At 38.2% G+C, this 24,153-nt stretch overlaps 1 protein-coding gene across 3 annotated transcripts in view; it reads right to left on the bottom strand.

Annotated features, from left to right (window-relative positions):
• Window positions 1-24,153, bottom strand: part of ATP8A1 (ATPase phospholipid transporting 8A1) — a 238,334-nt gene that overhangs the window by 176,608 nt on the left and 37,573 nt on the right. For all 3 annotated transcript variants that reach the window (XM_060110533.1, XM_060110538.1, XM_060110544.1), the window contains exons 3-6: window positions 23,682-23,781; window positions 22,588-22,686; window positions 15,758-15,803; window positions 455-495 (exon numbers count right to left, since the gene is read on the bottom strand). In XM_060110533.1, the coding sequence (XP_059966516.1) occupies window positions 455-495; window positions 15,758-15,803; window positions 22,588-22,686; window positions 23,682-23,781 (286 nt within the window). The remainder of the gene's footprint in view (window positions 1-454; window positions 496-15,757; window positions 15,804-22,587; window positions 22,687-23,681; window positions 23,782-24,153) is intronic.

Genomic DNA, 24,153 nt, shown 5'->3' with positions numbered 1-24,153 from the left:
TGATATTTAGTTAGTAAGACATTAAAAAAAATGAATTAGCAGTGTGTAAATGCAATTAGCCATGATATATGAATGTGAAGTAAAGTAAACAAATGTGAACTATCAGAATCTAATTTTTGTCTTACTTGGACAGTAGATGATTAAAGCAAAAAATTACAACACAAAACAGTCCATGGTTAAGTGAAATCTATGAAAACAGTACTCAAAATATACTATGAAAGGAACAAAAAGTTCTCAATATTACTTTAAGGTAATAGTCTTTCTAATATATTGCAAGTTATTAAATGGCAGTGACTAACTGAAGATTCCATGTATGTTTACAACATTAATTACTAAATAGCTTTCATATCAGTGGAATCCTTGACATTTGTTTATATTATATACAAAAATTATATCTACTAGAGTTACCTCTATGCATTTCTTCTTCTGTAAAAAAATAAAAATCAATGCATACCTTTTCCCAGTGCACAATTTCCCAAGCACCACTTCTCAAAACTGGAAAGAGAAAAGGTGACAGTTTTAAGAATATTTTTACTTATCAAAAGCCTACCTCTGATGAAATGATCATTTTAAATGAATAGCTTCAAATAAATTAACTGGTAACAATTTTTATAGGTTTAAAAACCAATTATGACAGCAAAGATACATAAAATTGCACAAAGAAACAACAAATGAATGTTTTAGATCTCAAAATAAAATACTATTTTATCTCACTGGCATTGCCAAGGGCTTTCATCAGCACACAGAGGAATTATAGGGGTTGGCTGGAGGAGAAAGCCACAAAAATGCTTGGCAAAGGGAGTGACAAGCTTAAACAAATTTCAGAAGCCATAACAGTAGCAATGGTAAAAAAGGAAAAAAAAAAAGATTTACAAGCATAGCAGGAATGGATTTCAAACTCGGTAGTAAAAATTTAACGCATAAACCAGTAGATTAAAAAAATCTGTGCCTTTAGCTTTAAAATAATGCAAAATAGCAAATGTTTCTATATTTGGTTTACTGAGAAGAAATAAAAGAAGAGGCTACAATTAAATTATGATTGAGGGGTTGATATTTCTCAGTGTTTTATTACTGCTTTGCAACAGTAAAGTTACTCAGTATACCTTTCTTTTATTCCTGCAGTGTGTCTGTGGCATAATACTGAATATGCCAATAGACACTAGCAGATAAAACAAAACAAAAAAGAATAATGTGAAGTAGATAGCACAGCATGTAGTACTTAAAAGGATTAAGTCAAGGTCAGTCAACAAATTATCCTCACAGTAAATTCCATGAGGGCAAACTAGTATTTACTTTAACACAATATTCTCTGGAAACAGTACAGTACCTGGCACAAAGTAGCTATTGGGTAAATATTTGCAAGATGAATAATTTACAGGCACAAAAACATTAGATTCAGTTTCTTTTGATGTTAGAAGAGATGAAGGCTGAACCCTCTTAAGTAAATCACGATGATGACAATCCCCAAAATGTGCAATAGCAAATCTAACACTAATTATATACCAACAGGTCTGGAAACCAGTGTTACAACATAAAGTATTTTAATCTAAATATAATCTCTTTGTGTTCCAAAATTCCCTGAAGCCAGGGGCTGTGTCTTATTCATTTCTTTATCTTTAGCACTTCACAGCACTCCAGGCCCATAAGACACTCCAGCGCTAGTTAAACAGATGAATAAATGCAACAAGGAATATCTTGCAGCGAATTTTGGTGAATCAACCTCATTAATTTAAATAATAATTCCAAGATCAAGAGCTAACACTAAAATACTTCCAGTAGCTATATGACTAAGTTAAAATTCCAATTTTGACAGTATTCATACAGTTAGAGGTGAAGGATCTGAGCACCAGGCATCTAAAACTGATCCCTATATTCTAATACACAAAACTCTAATGCCTGTAGAGTTCACCCAAACTGATGCCAGTAGTAAAACTGCTCCTGGATGTTGCTCCTGGAGTACAAGGGGTTCAGAGCGTGACACTTAAGAGTAAAAAAGACCTTGGGGAAGTGACTTCCCTGGTGGCGCAATGGTTAAGAATACGCTTGCCGGGGCTTCCCTGGTGGCGCAGTGGTTGAGAGTCTGCCTGCCGATGCATGGGACACGGGTTCGAGCCCTGGTCTGGGAGGATCCCACATGCCGCGGAGCAACTGGGCCCGTGAGCCACAACTACTGAGCCTGCGCGTCTGGAGCCAGTGCTCCACAACGAGAGGCCGCGATAGTGAGAGGCCCGCACACCGCGATGAAGAGTGGACCCGGCTCGCCGCAACTGGAGAAAGCCCTCGCACAGAAACGAAGACCCAACACAGCCATAAATAAATGAATGAATGAATGAATGAATGAATGAATAAATAAATAAATAAACAAACAAATAAACAAACAAACAAATAAATAAATTTAAAGAATACGCTTGCCGATGCTGGGGACACGGGTTTGAGCCCTGGTTCAGGAAGATCTCACATGCCCCAGGGCAACGAAGCCCGTGCGCCACAACTACTGAGCCTGCGTGCCACAACTACTGAAGCCTGCGTGCCACAATTATGGAAGCCCGTGTGCCACAACTACTGAAGCCCACGTGCCTAGAGCCCATGCTCCACAACAAGAGAAGCCACCACAATGAGAAGCCCGTGCACCGCAACGAAGAGTAGCCCCTGCTCGCCGCAACTAGAGAAAGCCCGCGTGCAGCAACGAAGACCTAAGTCGGCCAAAGATAAAAAAAAATTAAAAAAAAAAGAACAAATGAGAGCACTTCGCCCTTTAATCACTTAACTCAGTGACTACAATATTAAGTTCTCAACAAGGAGTGTTGGCAAAGTGCTGTTCAAAACTGCATAACTGACTGACTGGGGCTAAAATTTGCATAAATTTAAATTAGAAAAAAAAATCCTGTTCAATAGTATCTGGAGCTCTTTATTGCCGTTTATTTTCTTCTAATCCCGCCTCATACAAGTAAACATTCCCACACTGTAATACTTGGGTTTTTAAAAATCAGTTTCCAATATTTCTAAAATCAAGAGGTTTGACATGAAAATGAAGACTTCAGGCTTATCAGGGGAGCTCAGTCAGTTACCGCACTGTGACGTGCGGCTTGGACAGCAGTGGCCACCTCTTTCGACGGGGCTCACCACTCCATCACCATGCTTGTTTGTGGTTTCCTGCTGCTTTATAGGCAGCCTACTTCCCTGTCCTGTATTTAGGACACCCTGCCTGGCTCACACTCATGAGGTTTTCCTTCGTTCATTGAAGTATAACTTACAACAAAGTATATAGACCTTATATATTCCATTCAATGAGTTTTTTAAAAACTGTAAACACCTGTGAATTCACCACTCAGGACAAGATGCAGAACTCCAAAAAGACTCCTCATACCACTTTACAGTCCATTATCCCATCTCCAGAGACAAATATAAATTATTCACCGTAAGTTAGTTTTGCATGTCATATGTACTGAATCATATAGTATTTTTGTATTAAGGTTTCAATCAACATATCTGAGATTCTGTTTAGAAAAATCTTTCTTTCCCTCGTTAAACTGACATGGTACTATGGTGGATCGATTTCTGGATTCTGTATTTATTCCACTGATCAATTTACACATTTTCACACCAATACATACCACCTTGATCATTTTAACTTTATGGTAAGTCTTGAACTTAGGTAGTTTTCCCACATTGCTCTCTTTCAGTACTGTTTGGGCTATTTTGAATTCTTTGCATTTCCATATAAATTTTAGAATTGAATTGTCAATTCTCAAAAAACTCCAAACCCTCCTGGGACTTTGATTTGGGGCTCAAGTGTTTCAGTTTATGGACAAGCTACACCTTTCCATTTATTTATGTCTTCATAAATTTTCTCCAATAGGTTTTGGAGTTTAGAGTGTATGGGCCTTTCATTAGATTTATTTCTTGACATTTGATGACTTTTTTCTTTTAAGTTGTATTTTTTACTCCATTTTCCAATTAGTCACCGGTAGTATAAAGAAATGCGTTAAACGTTCGTACACTGACCTTGTCATCATGTAATTTTGTAAAATTCACTTATTAGTTCCAGCAGGTTTTTTTTGGGGGGGGGAGCAATACTTTCTAAGAAACAATTTTGGCTTGTTAACAATGCTGTATTATGGTTTTTGGCAGTTTTATTATGCTCATATGCCTCACTGTTCATCTCTCTATTTTTAAGCTCTTCTGCAAAAAAAAAAAAAAAATCTTTGGAAATCATGAATAATTTTTACTACTAAAAGTATCCTGTTGATTTTGTGCTCTAAGCATATCAAATTACGCCTTGTTTTATCTCCTCCACCATGACCAACACCGGCATCCCTACTTCAAGCAACTGTCATCTCCCAACTGGAGGTCTGAATTAGCCTCACCACTAGCTTCCTACATTCACTCTTGATCTCTTTCAAATTTAGTTTCTACAGTATAGCTATAATGACAAAGTACAATGATTTTACATACAATTATGGATTATTATGTATCAATTCATATATCCTTATACACATACATACATATACAACATTAAGTGACTCCTTGCTTAAAACTCTTCGACTGGCTCCCCTTGGCTCATAAAATAAGTCCAAACACCTCAAAGCCCTCTGATGAAGCAGCACCTGCCTAATCTCTATCACCACTTCTGACCACTCCCTCTGCCCCTTCTTCAGGCCCACCGTGCTGAAAGCAACACGCTCTTTCCTGCCTCAAATCCTTTGCACATGTTTCCACGACTGCAACACACTTTCCCTCCATCCTCACCTAGATCTCAGCTTTAACACCACTTTCTCAGGGGACATTTTTTTGACACTTACACCTTTACCACTACCCTCAAGTCTAAATGAGCTTCCTGCACTTCTCCTTCAGAGCACTTATGACAGTTTTACTATATATTTAGTTGAGAGAGGATTTATGTAAGGCTTTCTCCTTCCCCAGACTCCAAAATCTTTGACCACAGGAATATTCTCTATTCTGTTCTCTGCTGTATTCCCAGTGTTCCCATGCAGCAACACAAAGGTGCTCAGTCAATACTTGCTGGATGGAAAGTGGATCCACTGATGTTCCTATGTGTTTGGGGCCATATGAAGCCATAGTAGTAGTTACATAGATTTACTAAAGATACAACCCTGTTCCCTAATAGATCTCATGTTAAAAACAATATATACACAATGTTTAAAAAATAGCTATACAGGAAAACACTCTGGCATTTCCTCAAAGTTAAGCACAGAGCTATCATGATACAGAAATTCCACACCTAAGTATATATCCAAGAGAACTGAAAACATAATGTTCACACAAAGACTTGTGCACAAATGTTCACTGTATCATTGTTCATAATAGGCAGAAAGTGGAAACAACCCAAATGTCCATCCACCAATGAATGGTTAAACAATAGGGATAAAGCCATACAATGAAATATTACTCAGTCATAAAAAAGGAATGAAATGCTGATACATGTGATAACAGGGATGACTCTTGAAGATAAGCCAGTCGCAAAAGGCTACATGTTGTATGATCTCCTTTATATAAAATGCCCAGAACAGGCAAATCCATAGAGATAGAATGTAGATTAGTGGTCATCAGGGGCTCATGAAAGAGGGCAATGGGGATTGACTGCTTAAACGTCTGGGGGTGATGAAAGGATTCTAGAATCAGATAGTGGTGCTGGGTGCATAACGCTGTGAATATCCTAAAAAAACACTGAACTGTATACTTGAAAATAATGAATTTTATGGTATGTGAATTATAACTCCAAAAAAACCCAAACAGCTACATAAAATGATGCCAATGAACTATTTAAACATTTGCTTAAAATAGCCTTCTCAGTTTCATAAGTTCCTAAAATGTTTCCAGTGTGAGCAGCTGGAAATGGTTACACAACCATTAGATGCACTAATGTTCCTGTGTGTTTGGGACATGAATGTCCTCTGATGTCAGCTCTGGGCCACCCCTTCCAGCTCTGTAATCCAAACTAGCCCTCCTTGAAATGCTGCCACTCGGAAGAGACTGGTCAGTTCACACCTGAAAATAGCCCTGAACCACTCTACTGGGTTCCCCTTACAGGATGGAAGTGTCACAGCAGGCTTCCCAAACTCAGCTGACCAGACCATACCAGGGAGTCTGCTCCACCAGGGAGGTTGGAAGCCTGGCCACTTTCACTGAAACCTGGAAAACCATCTGAATCTGCTTCACTTGTCGATCCTCCCCACCTGCGCATTCCCCTCAACCTCGCTTGGATGGTTTCTCCATGCACATTTGAACCTACCTACGTCCCTCCCCTACCTGACCCTTCTGTTCCACCCTCCCTCTGTAAACTAGCCTGTCCTCCTACCATCTCTTAGGGGATGCCTGCCTCCACCCAAACAGTACATCCTCCTACTCTCTTCTCCCCTACGCTCCATCCAAAGGTTTCCTCCATTCATCACTGAAGACATACACTGGAAACTATGGCTTACTGCAAAAACTGATCTGTCTAAGAAACTTTAAAATACATTTTTAGTCAACAATGTTTTCTATCAAACTGCAGAATCAATGTATTATTGTCCAAGTCAACTGGAGTTATATAAAGGAAAAGCTGAGATTCTTTCCTCCTCTCATGCCACTTTCTCAAGGTAAGGAATGCTGATGCATCCTCACATACTTTTCTCTAGACAAGCATGCACATATGCATGTTTGTTTTCTTTCTTTTTAAAAATTTATTTCTCTGCAACTTTGTTTTCCACTTAACATGTACTTTCAGGACAAAGCACAGAGACAACCCATTTTTTGAGAAATAATCCCTTGTATGGATGTATCCATTACAAATGGGTCAGATAACTGAACAGACTCACAAGACTCCATAGGGTGTATTCAAGAAAAGTTTTAATCAAACTAGAGGATATGGTACAGCGGGAAAATAAAAGCCCAGGCAAGCATCAGGGACCTGAGAAACTCCTAGGCACAGCCCTCCAGGGTCCCTTCTCGTTCACCTCGGACATGGATTTTGAACCTCCATGATATGTATGATAAATCTTAATTTCAGGAAAGCCTGGGAAAATGTTTCCAGGGGATCTTTTACACCCCCCAGTCAATTAGACAAGCCAGATTATGTTACAAATTAAATCAGTCAAGCCATCAATCTATATACATCCTTAAACTAAGCAGAGGAGCTAATTTTGGGTGCTTCAGGGGAGTTTCAAACCCTGCAGAGAGCATTAATTGAACAGCTAGTCCATCTCGTCCTTCTTTTTTTTTTTGCGGAACGTGGGCCTCTCACTGTTGTGGCCTCTCCCGTTGCGGAGCACAGGCTTAGCCGCTCCGCGGCATGTGGGATCTTCCCGGACCGGGGCACGAATCCATGTCCCCTGCATCGGCAGGTGGACTCTCAACCACTGTGCCACCAGGGAAGCCCTCATCCTTCTCTTGGCCAAGGTTCAGCATCACAGTTCCAGGTGTCTCTGAGATCAGCACAGAGGTATTCCAGTCCAGCTGTGAAACAACTCTGATTTACACAACAGTTGTATCATAATGTATTCAACTATCCTCCTCTCAGTGGAAACTTTGACTACTACTTTTTTCTACCACCTCAAATAACACTGAAATATATTTACGTAATTGTACTCTATAGGAGAGGACTCCCAAAGGAGCATTGCTGGCTCTAGGGTATTTGTGTTTGTACTTTTATCAGAATCAACCAGATTACTTCCATATGGCACTCTACAGTGTCACTAAGCAATATATAATGTTCCACTGACTATAAACTTAGACAAGCACAAACTGTTATCAGTTGCTTGAATTTTGTCAATCTGATGGGTACTTGGTACTTATTCTGAAAGCTACAGTGGCCTAGATTAATCCAAGTGTAAATTACCTTTATGTCCTACACTGAATTAGAATTCTAACTAAGAGTAACATACCTTTGGATGTAGTACAGAACCTTGCCACTCAACAGGTGGTCCAGGGACCTGCAGCATCAGCATCACCTGGAGGCTTCTTAGAACTGAGGATGTTTCTATCCCTTCTACCTTCCACCCCCAATTTCGTTTGTTTTTGATCCACAAAACCATAACACAAAAATAAAAGCTAGAAGTGCATAGCTTCTTCAAACTTGAGGCTAGATCCATTTTAGGATATAGAGAACAATACAAAATTCTGGTGAAGTTAAAAATCAGCTCACGACATATAAAAGGTTTCTGGGGACTTCCCTCGTGGTGCAGTGGTTAAGAATCCATCTGCCATTGCAGGGGACATGGGTTCGATCCCTGGTCCGGGAAGATCCCACATGCTGCGGAGCAACTAAGCCTGTGAGCCACAACGACTGAGCCTGCGCTCTAGAGCCCAGCAGCCACAACGACTGAAGACCGCATGCCACAACTATTGAGGCCCACGTGCCTAGAGCCTGTGCGCCGCAACAAGAGAAGCCACTGCAATGACAAGCCCATGCACCGCAACGAAGAGTAGCCCCCACTTGCTGCAACAAGAGAAAGCCTGCACGCAGCAATGAAGGCCCAATGCAGCAAAAAAAAAAAAAAAAAAAAAAAAAAGGTTTCTGCACAAATCAAGGCTTGGATAAAAGTCAGTCACAATTCATTGTTGTCTTTACTTCTGAACTGGTTCCTAAACATCCAACCACAGAACAATTGAAATAAACCATATCACATGTATTATGCTGGTGACTGAAATAGAAACCTAGTTATTTTTAATCACTGACCTTCTCTAACCCAGCTCTAACCAGGTTTAGAGGAAACAAGAAATGATGCTGGGTCCTTTGCTGAGCTTTTAGCTTTCTTGGTCCCAAAGTACACTTACTTCACAACTCTAGAGAAGGTGACCCATGGAGGAGATGATCAGTGATGCCTGGTGAAGAGGACTGAGAACAAGCTAGGAAAGAATTATGTCAATGGCTTGTCTTATGATGCTTTAACAGCTCTTCCTTTTAAATGCAAATCTCCTCCACCTCTCAGCAGTTCCCCAAACACACCTGCTATAATTTCCACACTGGTTAATTAGTATGCATGGAGGAACTCAGATTTTAAACAAATACCTCAAATGTCACCTGTTCTTACTGAGCAGGATGCTACCTAACAGCTTTTTTGTAATGGATTTTCTGTTAAAATAAAAACAGTCTGTTAGAGTCCCTTGCGAATTCCCTAATCAAAGGCTCTGGAGAAACCGTCACTCTCTCAGGACTCAATCAAATGTCGCACACGTACAGGTGCTGGCTGAGGGTCTCATGCTGGCTTCTCTGAGAGAAGCCATCACCACGACGATCTAACTGGTCTACCATCAAGGCCGTTACAGAAAGTGTCACTGGAGTGTGTGGGGTGTCGTTCCTGGGCAATCAAGCCACTTCTTGAAATAAGTTAACAAAAGGCAAATTATCCAAAAGGTTAATGGGCACTACCCTTGTCACAGGACATAGAGAAACCACAGCAAAGGCAGCATGCTGCAATCCCTAAGTGGCACGAAGCACTGAAGAGGAGCTTTAGTGCATTGAGAAGGCTAAGAGAGCCGCTGAGACTATAGTTTTGAACCGGGCAGAGAAGGAAAACCAGCATACCCATTTTAAAGCATCAATTCATTCACCACGTAGACCCTTACAAAGACAACCCGAAGGCAAAAAACCTCTTGTGGCACAAACTGACACTGCACAAAAGTCTCCTTCGTGAACTTGCCTGTAAAGTTCAAATTAAGCAACAATCTGCTTGGGATCCTCTGACACAAAAGACGAAGGGAACCTCCTGAGTTCCACTCTCGTCCGTATTCTCTATAGAGATTTTTCAATGAATTGATACCACTTCTTCCAGCTTACTTTAAAACTTTTAAAAAGGGTCCTCACTAGCAGCATCAGCATCAATGAGAATTTCTTTAGAATGAAATTCTGGGGTCCCCTGCAAGGCCTATAGCAACTCTAGGGGTGAGTTTCAGCAAGTTGTTTGAGAACCAGTGACTTATCTTAAAAAAATATGGGTGAGATGATGTGATCAGTGCACAAGGGACAGGAACCTCCTTCGCTCAGAATGTTTTCCCCCCCCCTGTGCTGCACAGAGTCATGAATCATTTGCTTTTTCCTTTATGTAATTGAGAAATTCCTTGAAAGAAAAATCTCCTTGCATCGCCTCACCAGTCATTCCACCCTTCCCTGCAGCTAGGCTTCAGTTCTCCCAGCCCCACATCTGCTCTCCAGTTTAGAACTGGAACTCCAGTTAAGAACTGTGACTTTTTTTTTTTTTAATTGAAGATGTGATTTACAATATTGCATTAGTTTCAGGTGTACAGCATAGTGATTCAGATTTTTGGCAGATTTTATTCCATTACAGATTATTACAAGATACTGACTATAATTCCCTGTGCTATACGCTAAATTCTTGTTGCTTATCTATTTTATGACTTCTTAAGTGCTGGATTTAGTGGGTATCACAGCCTCAGTCCTCTAATTAATTCAGCATTTGGTGTTTGATGGGGTTTCCCCTCCTTTGCCAAGTCCAGTTGGATCTGTCCATTGTGTATTTTCCTTTGCCTTCTCATTGCTACCACCCTATTCCCCTTCGCTAATTAATCAAAAGTCAGTCTCCCTTTGTGCCTCACCCCACCCCTCCCCATACAGCTGTCACATTCCTTGTTAAAAAGTATGACTGGGAACCTAGCCACACCCTTCAGTAATTCTCCCCAAGTTCTTCACCTTGGTTTTCAAAGCCTCCAAATTATGACCCTAACTTGCCTTCCCGTTCCTGTCCCCACTGCTCTCTGCCACGTATCCTATGCTGTAGCCAAAACGGACTGCATTCAGCCCTCCGTATCCACGGGTTCTGCATCCACCACTCATATGCCATTTTGTATAAAGGGATCAGATTTTGGTATTGGTGAGGGTCCTGGAAACAATCCCCCATGGATACCAAGGGACATCTGTATTTGCTCTTCCCAGAATATACCTCATGCCTTCCCATTTCCTCCTGGATCATCCCTGCACCCACCCCGACAGCTCTGCTTACTCAAAGTCCACTCGTTTTTGTGATCCTCGCATGTGACACTTCTGAATCCCCACCTCTCTCATTTAGCCTTTATTAGTTTTTCTATCTTGTATCACAGTATCAGTGAGCATCTTATCTTCCCTACCAGATTTTAATTTCCTACAGGGCAAGCATGAAGCCTGGTTTCTTTCTGCATTTTCTGCATTGGGTCTTACCCAAGGTAGATGTTCAGCAAGACTTACTGAAGTGAAACAATAAACGTTCTAACTTGGAGTCACACCTGTTTTTCTCCTTTCACTTTATCTATGGCCCTCAGTTTCCTCAATGGATTTTGTTTCTCGGTGTGCTTTTATTTATGGGACAAATGAAAGATAATCTGCAGTTGTACTTCCCCACAAATAAATACTTCCTCTTCATCCAGAGCTGTTGCTAAAGATATCTAACCAGTTCAGTTCATAAAATTGTAAGATTTAAAAATTTTAATTTGAAGATATTAACAATCTTAGGGGTGTCTGAAAACATTCTTTAGCACATATGTGCTCAATTTTTAAGTCCAATTTTTATGCTCATGGAAACAATGCTTTCTAAGAACTATTTATAGGTAACTGATGTACACGTGGCAGAGTACAGGTCCAGGCTTATGGACGGATCAGATGTGTCAGATACCTCCAGGGAAACAAAAGAGCTGCACACTGGCTTTTTCAGTAAGCCAGGAAAGTGGTGCTATTTTAAGTCCCTTAGCATGAAATGAACTCAACCAGATGGATTCAGCCTTGTTAGTAGGTCATTTCAGGCTTAACCACCTAAAACAAATTCAACCCACACCAACTCAACATCTTTTTCATAAAGGACTTTAAAGGTGAAATAGCTTGCAGTCAGAGATAAGCAACTATGTGCCCTGCAGGGTAGTAGCCTTGTTAGGGGTTATCAGTGGCCACCAACTCAACTCCACTACTGAAAAGGCTGATGTAGCTCTGGGAAAAGACAATCATGTGGAGATGAGATCTATTATTTTTAGCTATGTGCCTAGTTAAAAAGAAGTTCATGTTATCTTTTTGTAAATTAAATTAAAACAGAGCAAAACTGCTTTATTAAAGACTTATTCTACTGCTTTATTAAAGACTTATTCTAATCTAATACCTACTAACAAAACAAGGTATGAAACAATCTAATGGTACTAATGTGGCCCTCATTTAACGGCAGCAGCCAGTCAGGTGACTGATGGGCTGCCAGATGTCACAGGTCTCTCCCAGACATTCTCACCTGCAGAATGTATGTATACCATCCTTCAGGGAATATATCCAAACCTGGGATTTTAAAACAGCAAATCCACTTCATTAAGAGGCGTCTTTAATTTTAATATTTTAGATCCAAAATATCTTTCTTAGTCTGCACCTGAACCCCATCCTTCCCAGGCCTCCATATTGTGACTTGATGTGAAATTGTCATTCCACTTGAAATACTAGCCATAGCAGTTTTCCACAAAAAGTAAAAGCGTAAGTTTACAATTTAAAAAGAGAACTAGCTCAATCACAACAAATTCTTATGGGGATTGGCTTCAATATACATATTATAATGATAATTACAAATGCGTAATTAACAAATTTCTGCAGAGCTAAGTTTGGCCAAGAAAACCCAATTTAGGACACAGAGTGAGAGACTGCCTCCTGTGTGTATGTAGACACGCGGAGGGAGGGTATGTCAGATATTGTGAGCTCAAATATTGAGGAAGAAATTAGAGAAAATAAGGTAAATTTAGATGCCAGGAAAACCTGGGGGTCCTGAATACGGCAGTGCTCTGGGCTTTTGGGCAGTGGAAGTGATAAGTGGACACAGTGCTGTGTTCATAGGATGCAGAGCAGAGTAAAATGATGACATAATGACTTCAACAGAGACAGTAAAGAGGAGGCAAGAACTTCTACCATGTTAGTTTTTTTTTTTTTTTAATCTTATCAGCGCCTGCAGAACAGTCTGGGACACAGTGTTTTGGAAATACTGCTTTTCATTTTGCTCACACCCTAGGTAATGAATTTTCAAGGAGGCTCCTTTCATTTCTAGTCTCTTCCTGCTTCCTATCTGTACTGAAGTATCTATACAGAGAGTGGTTCTTTCACTCACATAGAGCACCTGCTAAGGACGGGCCCCTGGGCTAGAGTTGTGAGGACACAAAGATGAGGAAGACCTGCCCTCTGCAGAAACCCCTGATCAAGTTCATTAATTGGTGAAAATGAGGCATCAGACAGGTATCAGTCCACTGAAAATGTTGTAAGTGAAATCATGAATTTGTATTTCTGAAGTCACTAGGGAATGACAGAGAAAAAAGTCACTCTTTAGTGCCTCAATGCAAAATAAGGAGAGAAAATATTCATTTTTCTAAGAATATAGAAGGATTAATATTTGAATCTGAGGGAAAGACGTCCTCATATATTACATGGTCTTGATAAACATTTAGAAAATGAAATTTAAGTAAAATACTAAAAATATCTGTCATGATTAATTGCCTGTCAAAAATAACCCCCTTCCCACTCCTACACCACTTCCTGCCTCAACTCAGGAAAGCAAATTGAATTTCAGTCTGGCCTACCGACAGATGGCTTTCATATAAAGTATCAGTAATTTGAGTTATCTGACAGCAAATAGTATCCTACTCAAACATTTGTTATCACCTATCAACTGCAAAATCAAAAAGATGACCAAATACTCAAACTAGGCAAAGGAAAAAAAAAAGAACGATTCGATTCTCTTAGAAAACAATCAAGTAGCAAACTAAAGACCATAATTTCTTGAACATGGGCTTTCCAACTATTCTGACTTAAAATGATTTTTATATGTAAGCCTTAATATTTTATTTTTGACATGAGTTTTCTACACTATAGAAGACTTTCCTCTCACTTTTTAACCACAGAGCTAATCTTGTTAATCCAGAATGAATTGGTGAACCAAGAAAGAATCTTTTCTCTGAATAGTGGGCAAAAAGGGAGTATTTCTGGAAGTACCTGGAAAATCAGAGAACCCACCCATACAGGGCGTGGTAGCTTAAATCAACATGGCTATGACGGCTACTCTTCAACTGTACAATGTTGACTTCTTGTGCCAAGGCTTGAAAATAAGTAACTGCTAGTCCCTGAGGATAGGAGCCCTCTGCCACAAGACACATTATGTATTGGAAAAAACAGTTACGTATTTTTGGTTCAAAAGCCATTACTGAACATTCTGAGCAACATGGCAACAAATGCAAAAACTGCACCACTTGCCAAAAATACCAGTACCTGAAACATTTTTGCTTTTTTTTCCCCCCGTTTCAGTACCTATGGCTGTCCCTTCCCACCTAAACCCCTAGAGTAGCTTAGTCCTCAAGCTTCTAAGAGCCCCCTATTCCGTGTCACTCTGCTCTCCGACTTTAATCTGCATGTTTACTTTATCTCTTTTTGGTTTGTAAACCTTCAACAGCTACTCAGCATACGTAAGAAAAGTTGGAATCTCCTGGCTTGGCATTCAAGGCCCTGTAAAATTTGACCCCGGTCTACCTTTCTGATCATGTCTTTGCTTCCCTTTGCCAGGAATCTCCTTTCCCCATCTGGCACTCTAGTGGTTCCACAAAGCAATCCAACAGCCGTCTTCATCTCTGCTCAGGAAAAGCTCTCTTCACCCTTCCTCACTCGGCACACAGGCAACGTCTTGCCCAGGTGCCTCTGCTCATCCAAACTTTTCCCGAAATTCAAGATCTAGCTCAAGTTACGCCACAATTCTCTCATGCTTTTGAATTCGTAGAGCATTTGCCACAGGAACCAGCATTTGCCACAAAAATCTAGAGACAATGAGATCACGTAATCCAAATCCTTCATTTTCCACACAAGATCATTTTTCACCTTTATAGAGTTCTCATCTTATACTTTTTCATATGTCCCGTAATAAGTATAATCTCAGTACATATTTATTAGGTGATACTTTAATAAATGTACCTTTTTCAAATGCATCAAAGATCAGCAGATAATCCCTTTGGTAGAAGGTGGTAAGAAGAGAAGCAGGGTATTTTGACAGAGTCCCATAAAAGTCAGAGTCATATAAAAATATTGTTTTTAATTACCAGCTAATTTTGGCAGACATGGCTGATCCTCATCACATCAGGGAACTTCAGAGAGAGATGAGATTCTCAGACTGGGAAAGCTCAGGGATGGGGTAAGATGTCTGTTTCACATGTTCCTGGGTATTTTTTTTTTTTTAAATTGAGAGCACAAAGTCTATTTGCTTGTGTTGAAGGTCATTTGGGTTTCAACTCCATCAAAATGAGACCCACAACAAAAGAGCCACATCAACATGCCATGTGCTTTCCAGAAGCTGGCCTGGTTTTAACTGTTTTATTTATTTCTGGAGTATATATCTTCTGCAAGTAAAGGATAATTCAAAGTGCTTCCAATATACCTTTTACTCAAGTAACATCACATCTGATTATTTTCTATAAATCATACCTAGAGTACATCTATAGATCATACACACACACCCAAAGACATTTTGTAGCACTTAACACTGTCAAAACAACTGCAGATTTTATGGACAGTACTTGTGAGAACATTGCTATGAGGCACTTAAAATGTATTAAAAATATTACTTTTCAAAACTATGAATATTACCCCTGTAAATCACTCTAATGTGAATTTAAGTGTCATGCTAATAAATGCTACAAAGGAAGAATCTATCCTGGAACAAAAACTTAAGAGATACACAGTGTTTTCAGTTGAATTATATTTAATTGAAGTGATTTGTATATATTACCATGAGTGTATTTGACAGATACGAGAAACAAAATGTAGAATTCTTACCTTGGGTCTGTTTCTTGTTCACTGCATTATCAGCTTTATGTCGTTTCTAAAATTTAAAAGCAAAAAAGCAAAAACTGTGAAAAAGTGGATGAGATTAACAAAACAAGATAGCACCTATTACAAAAGAGAGATTTTTAAAACTTATGTTTCTCAGAGCTTCTATCCTTTCACACCCATATCAATTTTATAAGTACGCCCAGGGTGTCGTAATGGGAATAATCCGGGTATGCAGGAATTTTAAAATTGAAAGTGCAATCCATAGCATCTTTATATGCTACTCCTGTTCTGGGAGTACAGCGGTGTGGTCCTCGGAGGGATCTTACATTATCATACAGGCATGATTAAAATTTTAATGTACTAGAAAAGATGGAGCTGAAAGGCTAATTTAGACTTTTGTTTAAATAACTTACTTAAAAAAGAAGATTGCCCATGAGAATTACCTATAATAACTACCATTTAATAATGGTACTGAAAGATTTTCAGTTTCTTATGAAATTCATTATCTAATTAGCTGAGTACATCCTCTGTAATTTAATGACATGCCGATGTCTGTCAATGACGGGAACCAAATATATCTACCGTTTGCACAAAGCTGCTTCTCCCCACTGTTCCCCTACAGCCCCCTCTCCCACTACCACAAGTCACTGAGTCTCATTTTCCCTCCTCCCAAAGCAAGAAAAAAGTAAACGGTAAACAAATGAGTTAGTCTAAGTCTAGGTGGGTGAGTCTGAAAAGCTACAAAGCCAAGATTTTATAGCAGTAAGAAAGAGAAAGGGAAGGTCAGAGGAAAGGTGAGAATTTGAGTGGCCAGGGGAGGCTATCTTCTCTACGGTTCAACTAGAGGTTTTCCACGGCTTCTGTCTAAACTTACAGCATCGAGCATAACACATCAGCCTCTGCTGATGCTGAAGAAACGTGTTGAGTGTAACTGACTCTGAGCTCAAAGATTCTATCATATAAAGCCCAGGGTCAGGTTTAGCTGCGCATACCTGACCACAAGGTGGGTTGGCATGAGTGTAATAAAATGAGTTCCTAAGTTCCCCGTTGGAGAAGAAACATGGTTTTTAGAATCACAGGCACAAATGAAAACACTTTTCCAGAGAAAAGCCTGGGCTGGTAGATGAGCACTCCAAGACACAGCAGCGCTGAAGAGGAGTGGCATAATAGCTGACACTGTGAGCTCAGTTCATCCAAACAATCAGCCACTGAACTGCACAAAATGCAAATAAGGCATTCAGAACGCCTCTGTGGAAGGCTTGTTGAAAATGATTCCTGCCACATCCATATGCAGGAACACACCACAATTCTTTCTCAATAAAACACTCACTAATAAAAGTGTAACAATGCAGACTTTTAATAGTCAAATTATTGCTTCCAAAAGTAATAAGCACACGATTTGCCAGCAAAGGTTCTTAAATAAATTTTTATTTGTTAAATTTGTAGCATCAGTGGAGAATATTTTATGATTGATAAAACTCTAAAATACTTACTCTTTTTTTTGTGTGTGTGAATAAAGATCTTAAGAAAATTAGGAAGTAACCCAAAATAAATTTTGGTCCAAAATAAATTTGGTCCAAGGCAAATTTAGATATCTGAAGGCAGTGCAAATATTTCCAAAACAACGCACATCTATGACAGACAATGGTTAGACTTCCAACTGAAGGAGACAAATAAAAGCTAATTAATGAAACCCTCCACTTAAACTGGAAATTTAATCTTAGTGAAACTTAAGGAGATCCTGAACATTTCTTTCCATCTGCAGAGAATTCTTATATAGGAGCCTCTCCTTCCTCAACCTTCCCACCACAGAATAAATTAGGTTACTTGTCAAGAAACAATTGTTTTGAATATACATAAGAATCCAACCCAGATAGGTACATTCTAATCTTATCATTACATTGTATCCGAAAGGGATCCTATTTCTTCTAAAACTAATAGTTCAGAAGAAATTAGTAAAGCTATTTTCTGAGTTCAAATACTTCTACTGTCCTGTAATCAGAGTTCACTTAATATCACTGAGAGCTAGTGAATTATTTAATATTATCAATATTTGATTGACAGTGGTCCAATAAACTCTACTGTATAAATAGTGCCATGAACTTTATGGTTCTTAAGCATGTGGTACTGACTACCCCTTCCTTCTGGAAACCCTTCCCTCCCTAGACATATCTTTTTTTTTTAATTTTTTTTAATTTTTTATTAGTTTCTGCTTTATAACAAAGTGAATCAGTCATACATATACATCTGTTCCCACATCCCTTCCCTCATGCATCTCCCTCCCTCCCACCCTCCCCATCCCACCCCTCCAGGCGGTCACAAAGCACCGAGCTGATCTCCCGAGCTGATCTCCCTGTGCTCTGCGGCTGCTTCCCACTATCTACCTTACGTTTGGTACTGTATATATGTCCATGCCTCTCTTTCGCTTTGTCACAGCTTACCCTTCCCCTTCCCCACCTAGACATATCTTAAGACATCATTACCCAGGTGTTCTACCTGCACCATGGCCCCTTCTTTATCTCTTTGAGATGGACTTCCTCAAGGCTTACTCCCTGCCCTCTCCACTTCTCACTCTCCACTCTCTTAGTTCATTCATAACTGTAATTTCAATGATAACTATTATCTAAATATATACCAGTCAAGACTCTCATCTGAGCTCCAGACTATTATATCCAGTTGCCTCCCTGACAGCTCCCTCTGGCAGTCTCAAAGGCATCTTACACTATGTCCAAAAGGCAATCTCTGACTTTAACCCCCAAGACTAGGTACTTGTCTCAGAATGGAACCATATACCATCCACTTGCACAAACCAGCAACTTGAGAGTCGTAAGTACCTTCTTTCCCTTTCACTCCCATCCAATGTATTTCTTCATTCAATAAATGTTAACAAAATACTGTGTCAGGCCCTGTTACTATTGCTGATACAGCAATGAACAAGAGACAAAAACTCCTGCTCTCATGGAACTTACATTCTAGTTGTTATAGATAAAACATTAATAAAATGAGTAGGATATACAGCATTTCAGATGGTGATAAGTCTTGTCAATTTTACTCCTAAATATATATTGAATTCATTTTTCCATATTTCTTTATCTTTACAATACCACTTAGTTTAAGACATCTTTATGTTTTCATACCAACTATTACCAAAATCCTCTCTTCTTTCCTTGCAATCCATTTTCTATATTTTAGTCAAAAAGATCTTTGAATGATGACCACACAGTTAACATTTATTCAGCACTAATTATATACTAAGCACCGCTCTAAGGACTTTAGTGCATCATTTAATTCTCCTAATAGCTGGTGTGGTTACCTGAGTAACGTCTGTCCCCTGTACTAGACTGCAAGCTCGATCATAACTACTTTCACTCACTGGCATATTCCCAGGATTTGGCCTCTGAACACTGTAGATTTTAAATAAGTATTTGTTTTATAATGAATAAAGTTTATCAGTGTTTAAGTGAACAAGTGTATAGCAAAGAAGGCATGCGTTTAAAGGTGAATATTATCAATTTAACAAACAACCTTGACTCTTACCATAAGAATTAACATTTGACATTATGCAGCTTTTTTTTAAACTAAGAGTTCTCCAATAATTCTATATTTTCAAGTAAGTGTATATGTAATTTGTTACTTACACACAAAAATAGGAAATCATATTATGTTAAGGTGTCCAAAGCATTGAGAGTTAAAATGCACTGGGGTTGTTGAGTCTTAGGTAATTCTTACTGTGTTATTGTAAAATTTTTTTTAAAAAGGTTGTTTAACAGAACATAAAGGAAAGCTTACTAGAATGTAAGCTTTGTTTCATTCACTGATGTAAGAGTGGTAGGCATTACTGTATTCACCAATATCTAATTCTCCTCTATTGCTATGGACACTGAGATTATAGCTCCCTTTTGTCATGTCACTAGTTCTAATATTGTGCTGTAAGCAGATGTGATATGCACCATTTCTATGTACCTCCATTTTCTCCCTTCCTCTGTTCTGGTGACCACTAATATCCCACACAGCAGAGCCCTGGTTCAGCTGCATCCCTGAATGACTACATGAACAATGGTGCCTCCTGCCCTCCCTTCCTCCTGTACAAAAACCTGTAGTGTTTTTGAGTACATGAAAAATCAACTTATGTTTAAGCCCCTGACATTTGGGACTTGATTACTGCAGCAAAAGTTTAACACATCCTAAAACATACCCTAATGAATGCTGGGCACCTAAGTACTGCTTCACATATCTTTGTTGAATGAATGAAAAATTATATGTACTAATTATAATTACTGATAAAGAGACTCTTTGTCCAACTATCTAAATGATTATCTGATTGTTTTTCCTTTTCTAGGGAGTAACATTTCAAACTTTCTATCAGCTTATACATTGACATAAACTTCTTATTAAACCATTCTTACAGAACATTTTTAGTTAATTTCTTAACACTGTTTTTCTTTATTGGAAAACTACTTCACATGATATCTTATTTAGCCACAATACTATTATTACATCCTTCAGGAACTGCCTGATTAGCTGCTTTCCAATAGTATCCAGTTATTACATACGCCAATAAGAGTTCTGTTAAAAACAAGCAAAATTCTTGGATACTATTTTATTTACCATGTATTTTCATAGAGAGAGATACTAGAAACCATAGCTAGAGAGTTTATAGTTTTGCTAGGGAAAAGGGAAAAAAAAGGAAAGGCAGTTTAGAGCAGTGATTATAAAGCAGGGGCTCTGGAACCAAACAGCCTTATTTGAATTCTGACAGCCCCAGTTATTAGCTCTGTGACCTTGGGCAAGTTAACTTACCCCTCTGTGCCTCCTCTCCCACATCTTTAAAATGGGGATAATATCAATAATCTTTAAAGTTGTTATAAGATTTAATAAATTAAAAGGACATAGAGCAAGTACATGGAACCCAGAAGGTCAATAAATGTTATTAATATTATCATTGGTGACTTGCTACAATAATACAGAGGAAGAACACTGGATGGGATGGAATTCTGATTCCATTGATTTCTTGCACAAGTTACACAACCTCAGCCTCAGCTTTCTTACCTTTAAAACGCGGCTAAAAATCTAACTTGCAAAGTTACTGAATGAATTAAATTTTTAAAAATTTGCAAAAATGACAGCACAATGCCTAGCGAATAAGAGATGTTCAATGAAAATTAGGTTAAACAAAGAAAGAAAGGGGAATATACATAAGGCAAAGAAAGAGACAAAACTGTAGTAAAGACCAGTCCTTAAGGACTGCCAAGTGCAAGTACTATTTAAAGGATGGTAACTCTGTGCGGAGTGATACAGGTGAGAAGAGAGTCCCTTAAATTTTCAGCTAGTGGTCCCCAGCAAGTATGCCATTTCCAGCTAGAGGACTACGATGTTTTACACACACACACACACACCCTCTGCTTGTACCCCTAGACACTTGGATGTTTTTGAGGCTGATGATCTAAATGGTTAGTTGACCCATTTCTAATATGCCTAGTGATGTTACAGCTCATGTGCTCTTCATGAGATCCCAATTTGATTCTTTACAAAAATAATATCAATGTTTGTACAACTTTAAATTGGAGCTTTCTAAAGAATGTCTCAGCCTTTCCTTGTCTTACCATCTGACTTGCCTAAGGCTTGACAGATGATCATTTCAGACAGGCAATGTATTTAAAGGGCACAGAAAAAAAAAATATTAGCTTCCTCAATTAAAGTAGTTTAAATAACGGTGAAACAGGAAAAAGGAAAGTCTGATTTTATTTTGGGCAACTTATTTTATAAAGGGGAAACTGATTTCCCCTTTTCTCTACTACTACAGAATAATAAAAATAGCAAATTTGCTGTTACTTTCTTTTAATAAAAGGAAACAGAACTACTAAAATAAGATGAAAAGGAATCAAAGGTATTTAATAAGGTGAAAACTGTGGCATATAAATGAAAAAATAAAAAAATACAAAAAACTCTATACTTAGAGAATTTGGAGGTTACCATGTTTAACCCAAAATAATGTTCACATTGAAAATTGAGCATACTTGAAAACTGTGCAAATATAGTTTTCTCTCCAAGCCAATTACTACATTCAAATTAATTTATTTCATTACAAAGGTATAAACCTAAGGGGTCATGTAATAAGCATTCTGTAATATTAATCCTATAGCAATCGAGAGGAATTAACTCTAGGGATGGGAGCATATTTTATGTTTAAATTTTTATTGAAGTATAGTTAATTTATACTGTGTTAGTCTCAAGTGTACAGCAAAGTGATTCAGTTATACATATATATCTATTCTTTTTTTTTAACATCTTTATTGGAGTATAGTTGCTTTACAATGGTGTGTTCTAACACATATATATGGAATCTAAGAAAAAAAAAAAAGAAAAGGTCATGAAGAACCTAGGGGTAAGACGGGAATAAAGACACAGACCTACTAGAGAAGGGACTTGAGGATACAGGGAGGGGGAAGGGTAAGCTGTGACAAAGTGAGAGAGTGGCATGGACATATATACACTACCAAATGTAAAACAGATAGCTAGTGGGAAGCAGCCGCATAGCACAGGGAGATCAGCTCTGTGGTTTGTGACCACCTAGAGGGGTGGGATAGGGAGGGTGGGAGGGAGGAAGACGCAAGAGGGAAGAGATATGGGAACATATGTATATGTATAACTGATTCACTTTGTTATAAAGCAGAAACTAATATGCCATTGGGAGCATATTTTCAATACTTTGAAGTTGAATGGGTATTTTAAACAATCTGTGTCAAGAATTAACTTAGGAAGAAACTAATTTTTAAAAATATGTATATAAAAACAACAGAGTTACGTTTATTTATGAAAAAACAAATACTTACAATATCTTCTATTATCTCTTTGACAGCTGCCACAGCTAAAATAAATAAGAGAGGAACCAGTGTTGTGTAGCGACCTGTTGGTGATACATCAGGTATTTGCTATAGGAAGAGAAAAAAAGGATGAGAAATTCAGTAAGAACTAGAAGGTTTATAATACATTTAAAAAGAACAAAGGCTTGGAGCTTCTTAAAATATGTTTCATTGATTTTACCATCTTGGTAGACTAACACTACGTGAGGTAATTTGCTTGTATCTAGCATGTAGCTGGGAGAGAGGGTTAATTAGCTTCACAGCAAGCAGTTGTGTGTAGGACTAACACCTACATGGGGGATTGGTTAACTAAATTACAGCATGTCCATGTACTAAAATTTCACACAACCATTAAGGATGTTATTTTAGAAACACAATGAATCATATGGGAAAATATCCACACATTATTATATGGATAAAGCAGATGATAAGACATATATACTTTAAGATCCTCTTTTTGTAAAGTAAGTCAATTAACAATGCTTGGGATGAAAAAAAAAAAAAAAACAACAGAAGGATAAACACCCAAACTTTAAGACAGTAATTGCCTCTTGGTGGTGGTAGAATAATAAGAGTTATAAAATTTTTTCTTTGTTGTGTTTTCTTATTCTTTTTTCATGAACATAGACTACTTTTTAATCAAATGAAACTTTTTTTCCTAATTACAACTAACCCAAATATAAAATGAAAAAAAATTTTAAATGGTAACTTACATTCTAAGGTTCAGAAATGACAATGTTACTGTTACTAAAATAACTTACTAGTTTAAGAAAAAGTCCCATCCTCCTTTACTACCCAAAATGAACAGTCCCCGCCACATTAAATTTACAGAATGTTTAAAATAAGTTGATAAAAATGAATAAAAAACAAAAAGAATCAAAAGGCTTGATAAGGTAGCAGCAGTATTCTAACTCGGCTTGCAGCAGGAGCTGGAAATGCCCACCAAACCAGCTTATCTCTCTGTGCTTAGATAAGCTTCAGAAGATTGGTCATGGGCTTAAGGAAAACATTTATTAATATCTGAACACATGACTTTGAGCTAAGGTTTTACAACATGACTTTACCTGAAGCAGTGCAATAAAGAGAAAAAATGAATTAGCAGCTCTTCTGAATTGAGAGTAGAGAAATCTTGGAAGGAATGTGATTACGTTATATTTTGCAGTGCTAGAAAACAAAAATGAAAAGCAGTATAAAAGTTAATTACTCCACAATTATCACCCATGTTTACAAAATTCTATTATCGCCATATAAAAAATTAAATGATGAACAAATGCCCTCTGTTTTAAATCGGGAGAATACTGCAAATGGTCATTAACCTCAAAGAAAAGGAGTGAAAGGAATTGTCTAAATAGTAAGAGTTTAATTTTCTGCACAATATCTTTTGTTCTCTTTGGCCAATCATCCTGTTATCATTACTAGCAACAGCTTACAAAGAAGAGCACCTTTAGTTAAGATAGTGTATAATATGTTAATAGATAATAAAATCTTGCAAAAAAAAATCAGCAATTTGAGCAAGACCAGAAACATCAAATAGAG

This window comes from Mesoplodon densirostris, chromosome 1 (genome assembly GCF_025265405.1).
Source record: "Mesoplodon densirostris isolate mMesDen1 chromosome 1, mMesDen1 primary haplotype, whole genome shotgun sequence".
NCBI classification, from domain to species: Eukaryota; Metazoa; Chordata; class Mammalia; order Artiodactyla; family Ziphiidae; genus Mesoplodon; species Mesoplodon densirostris.
This window is presented reverse-complemented; position numbering and strand designations above follow the sequence as displayed.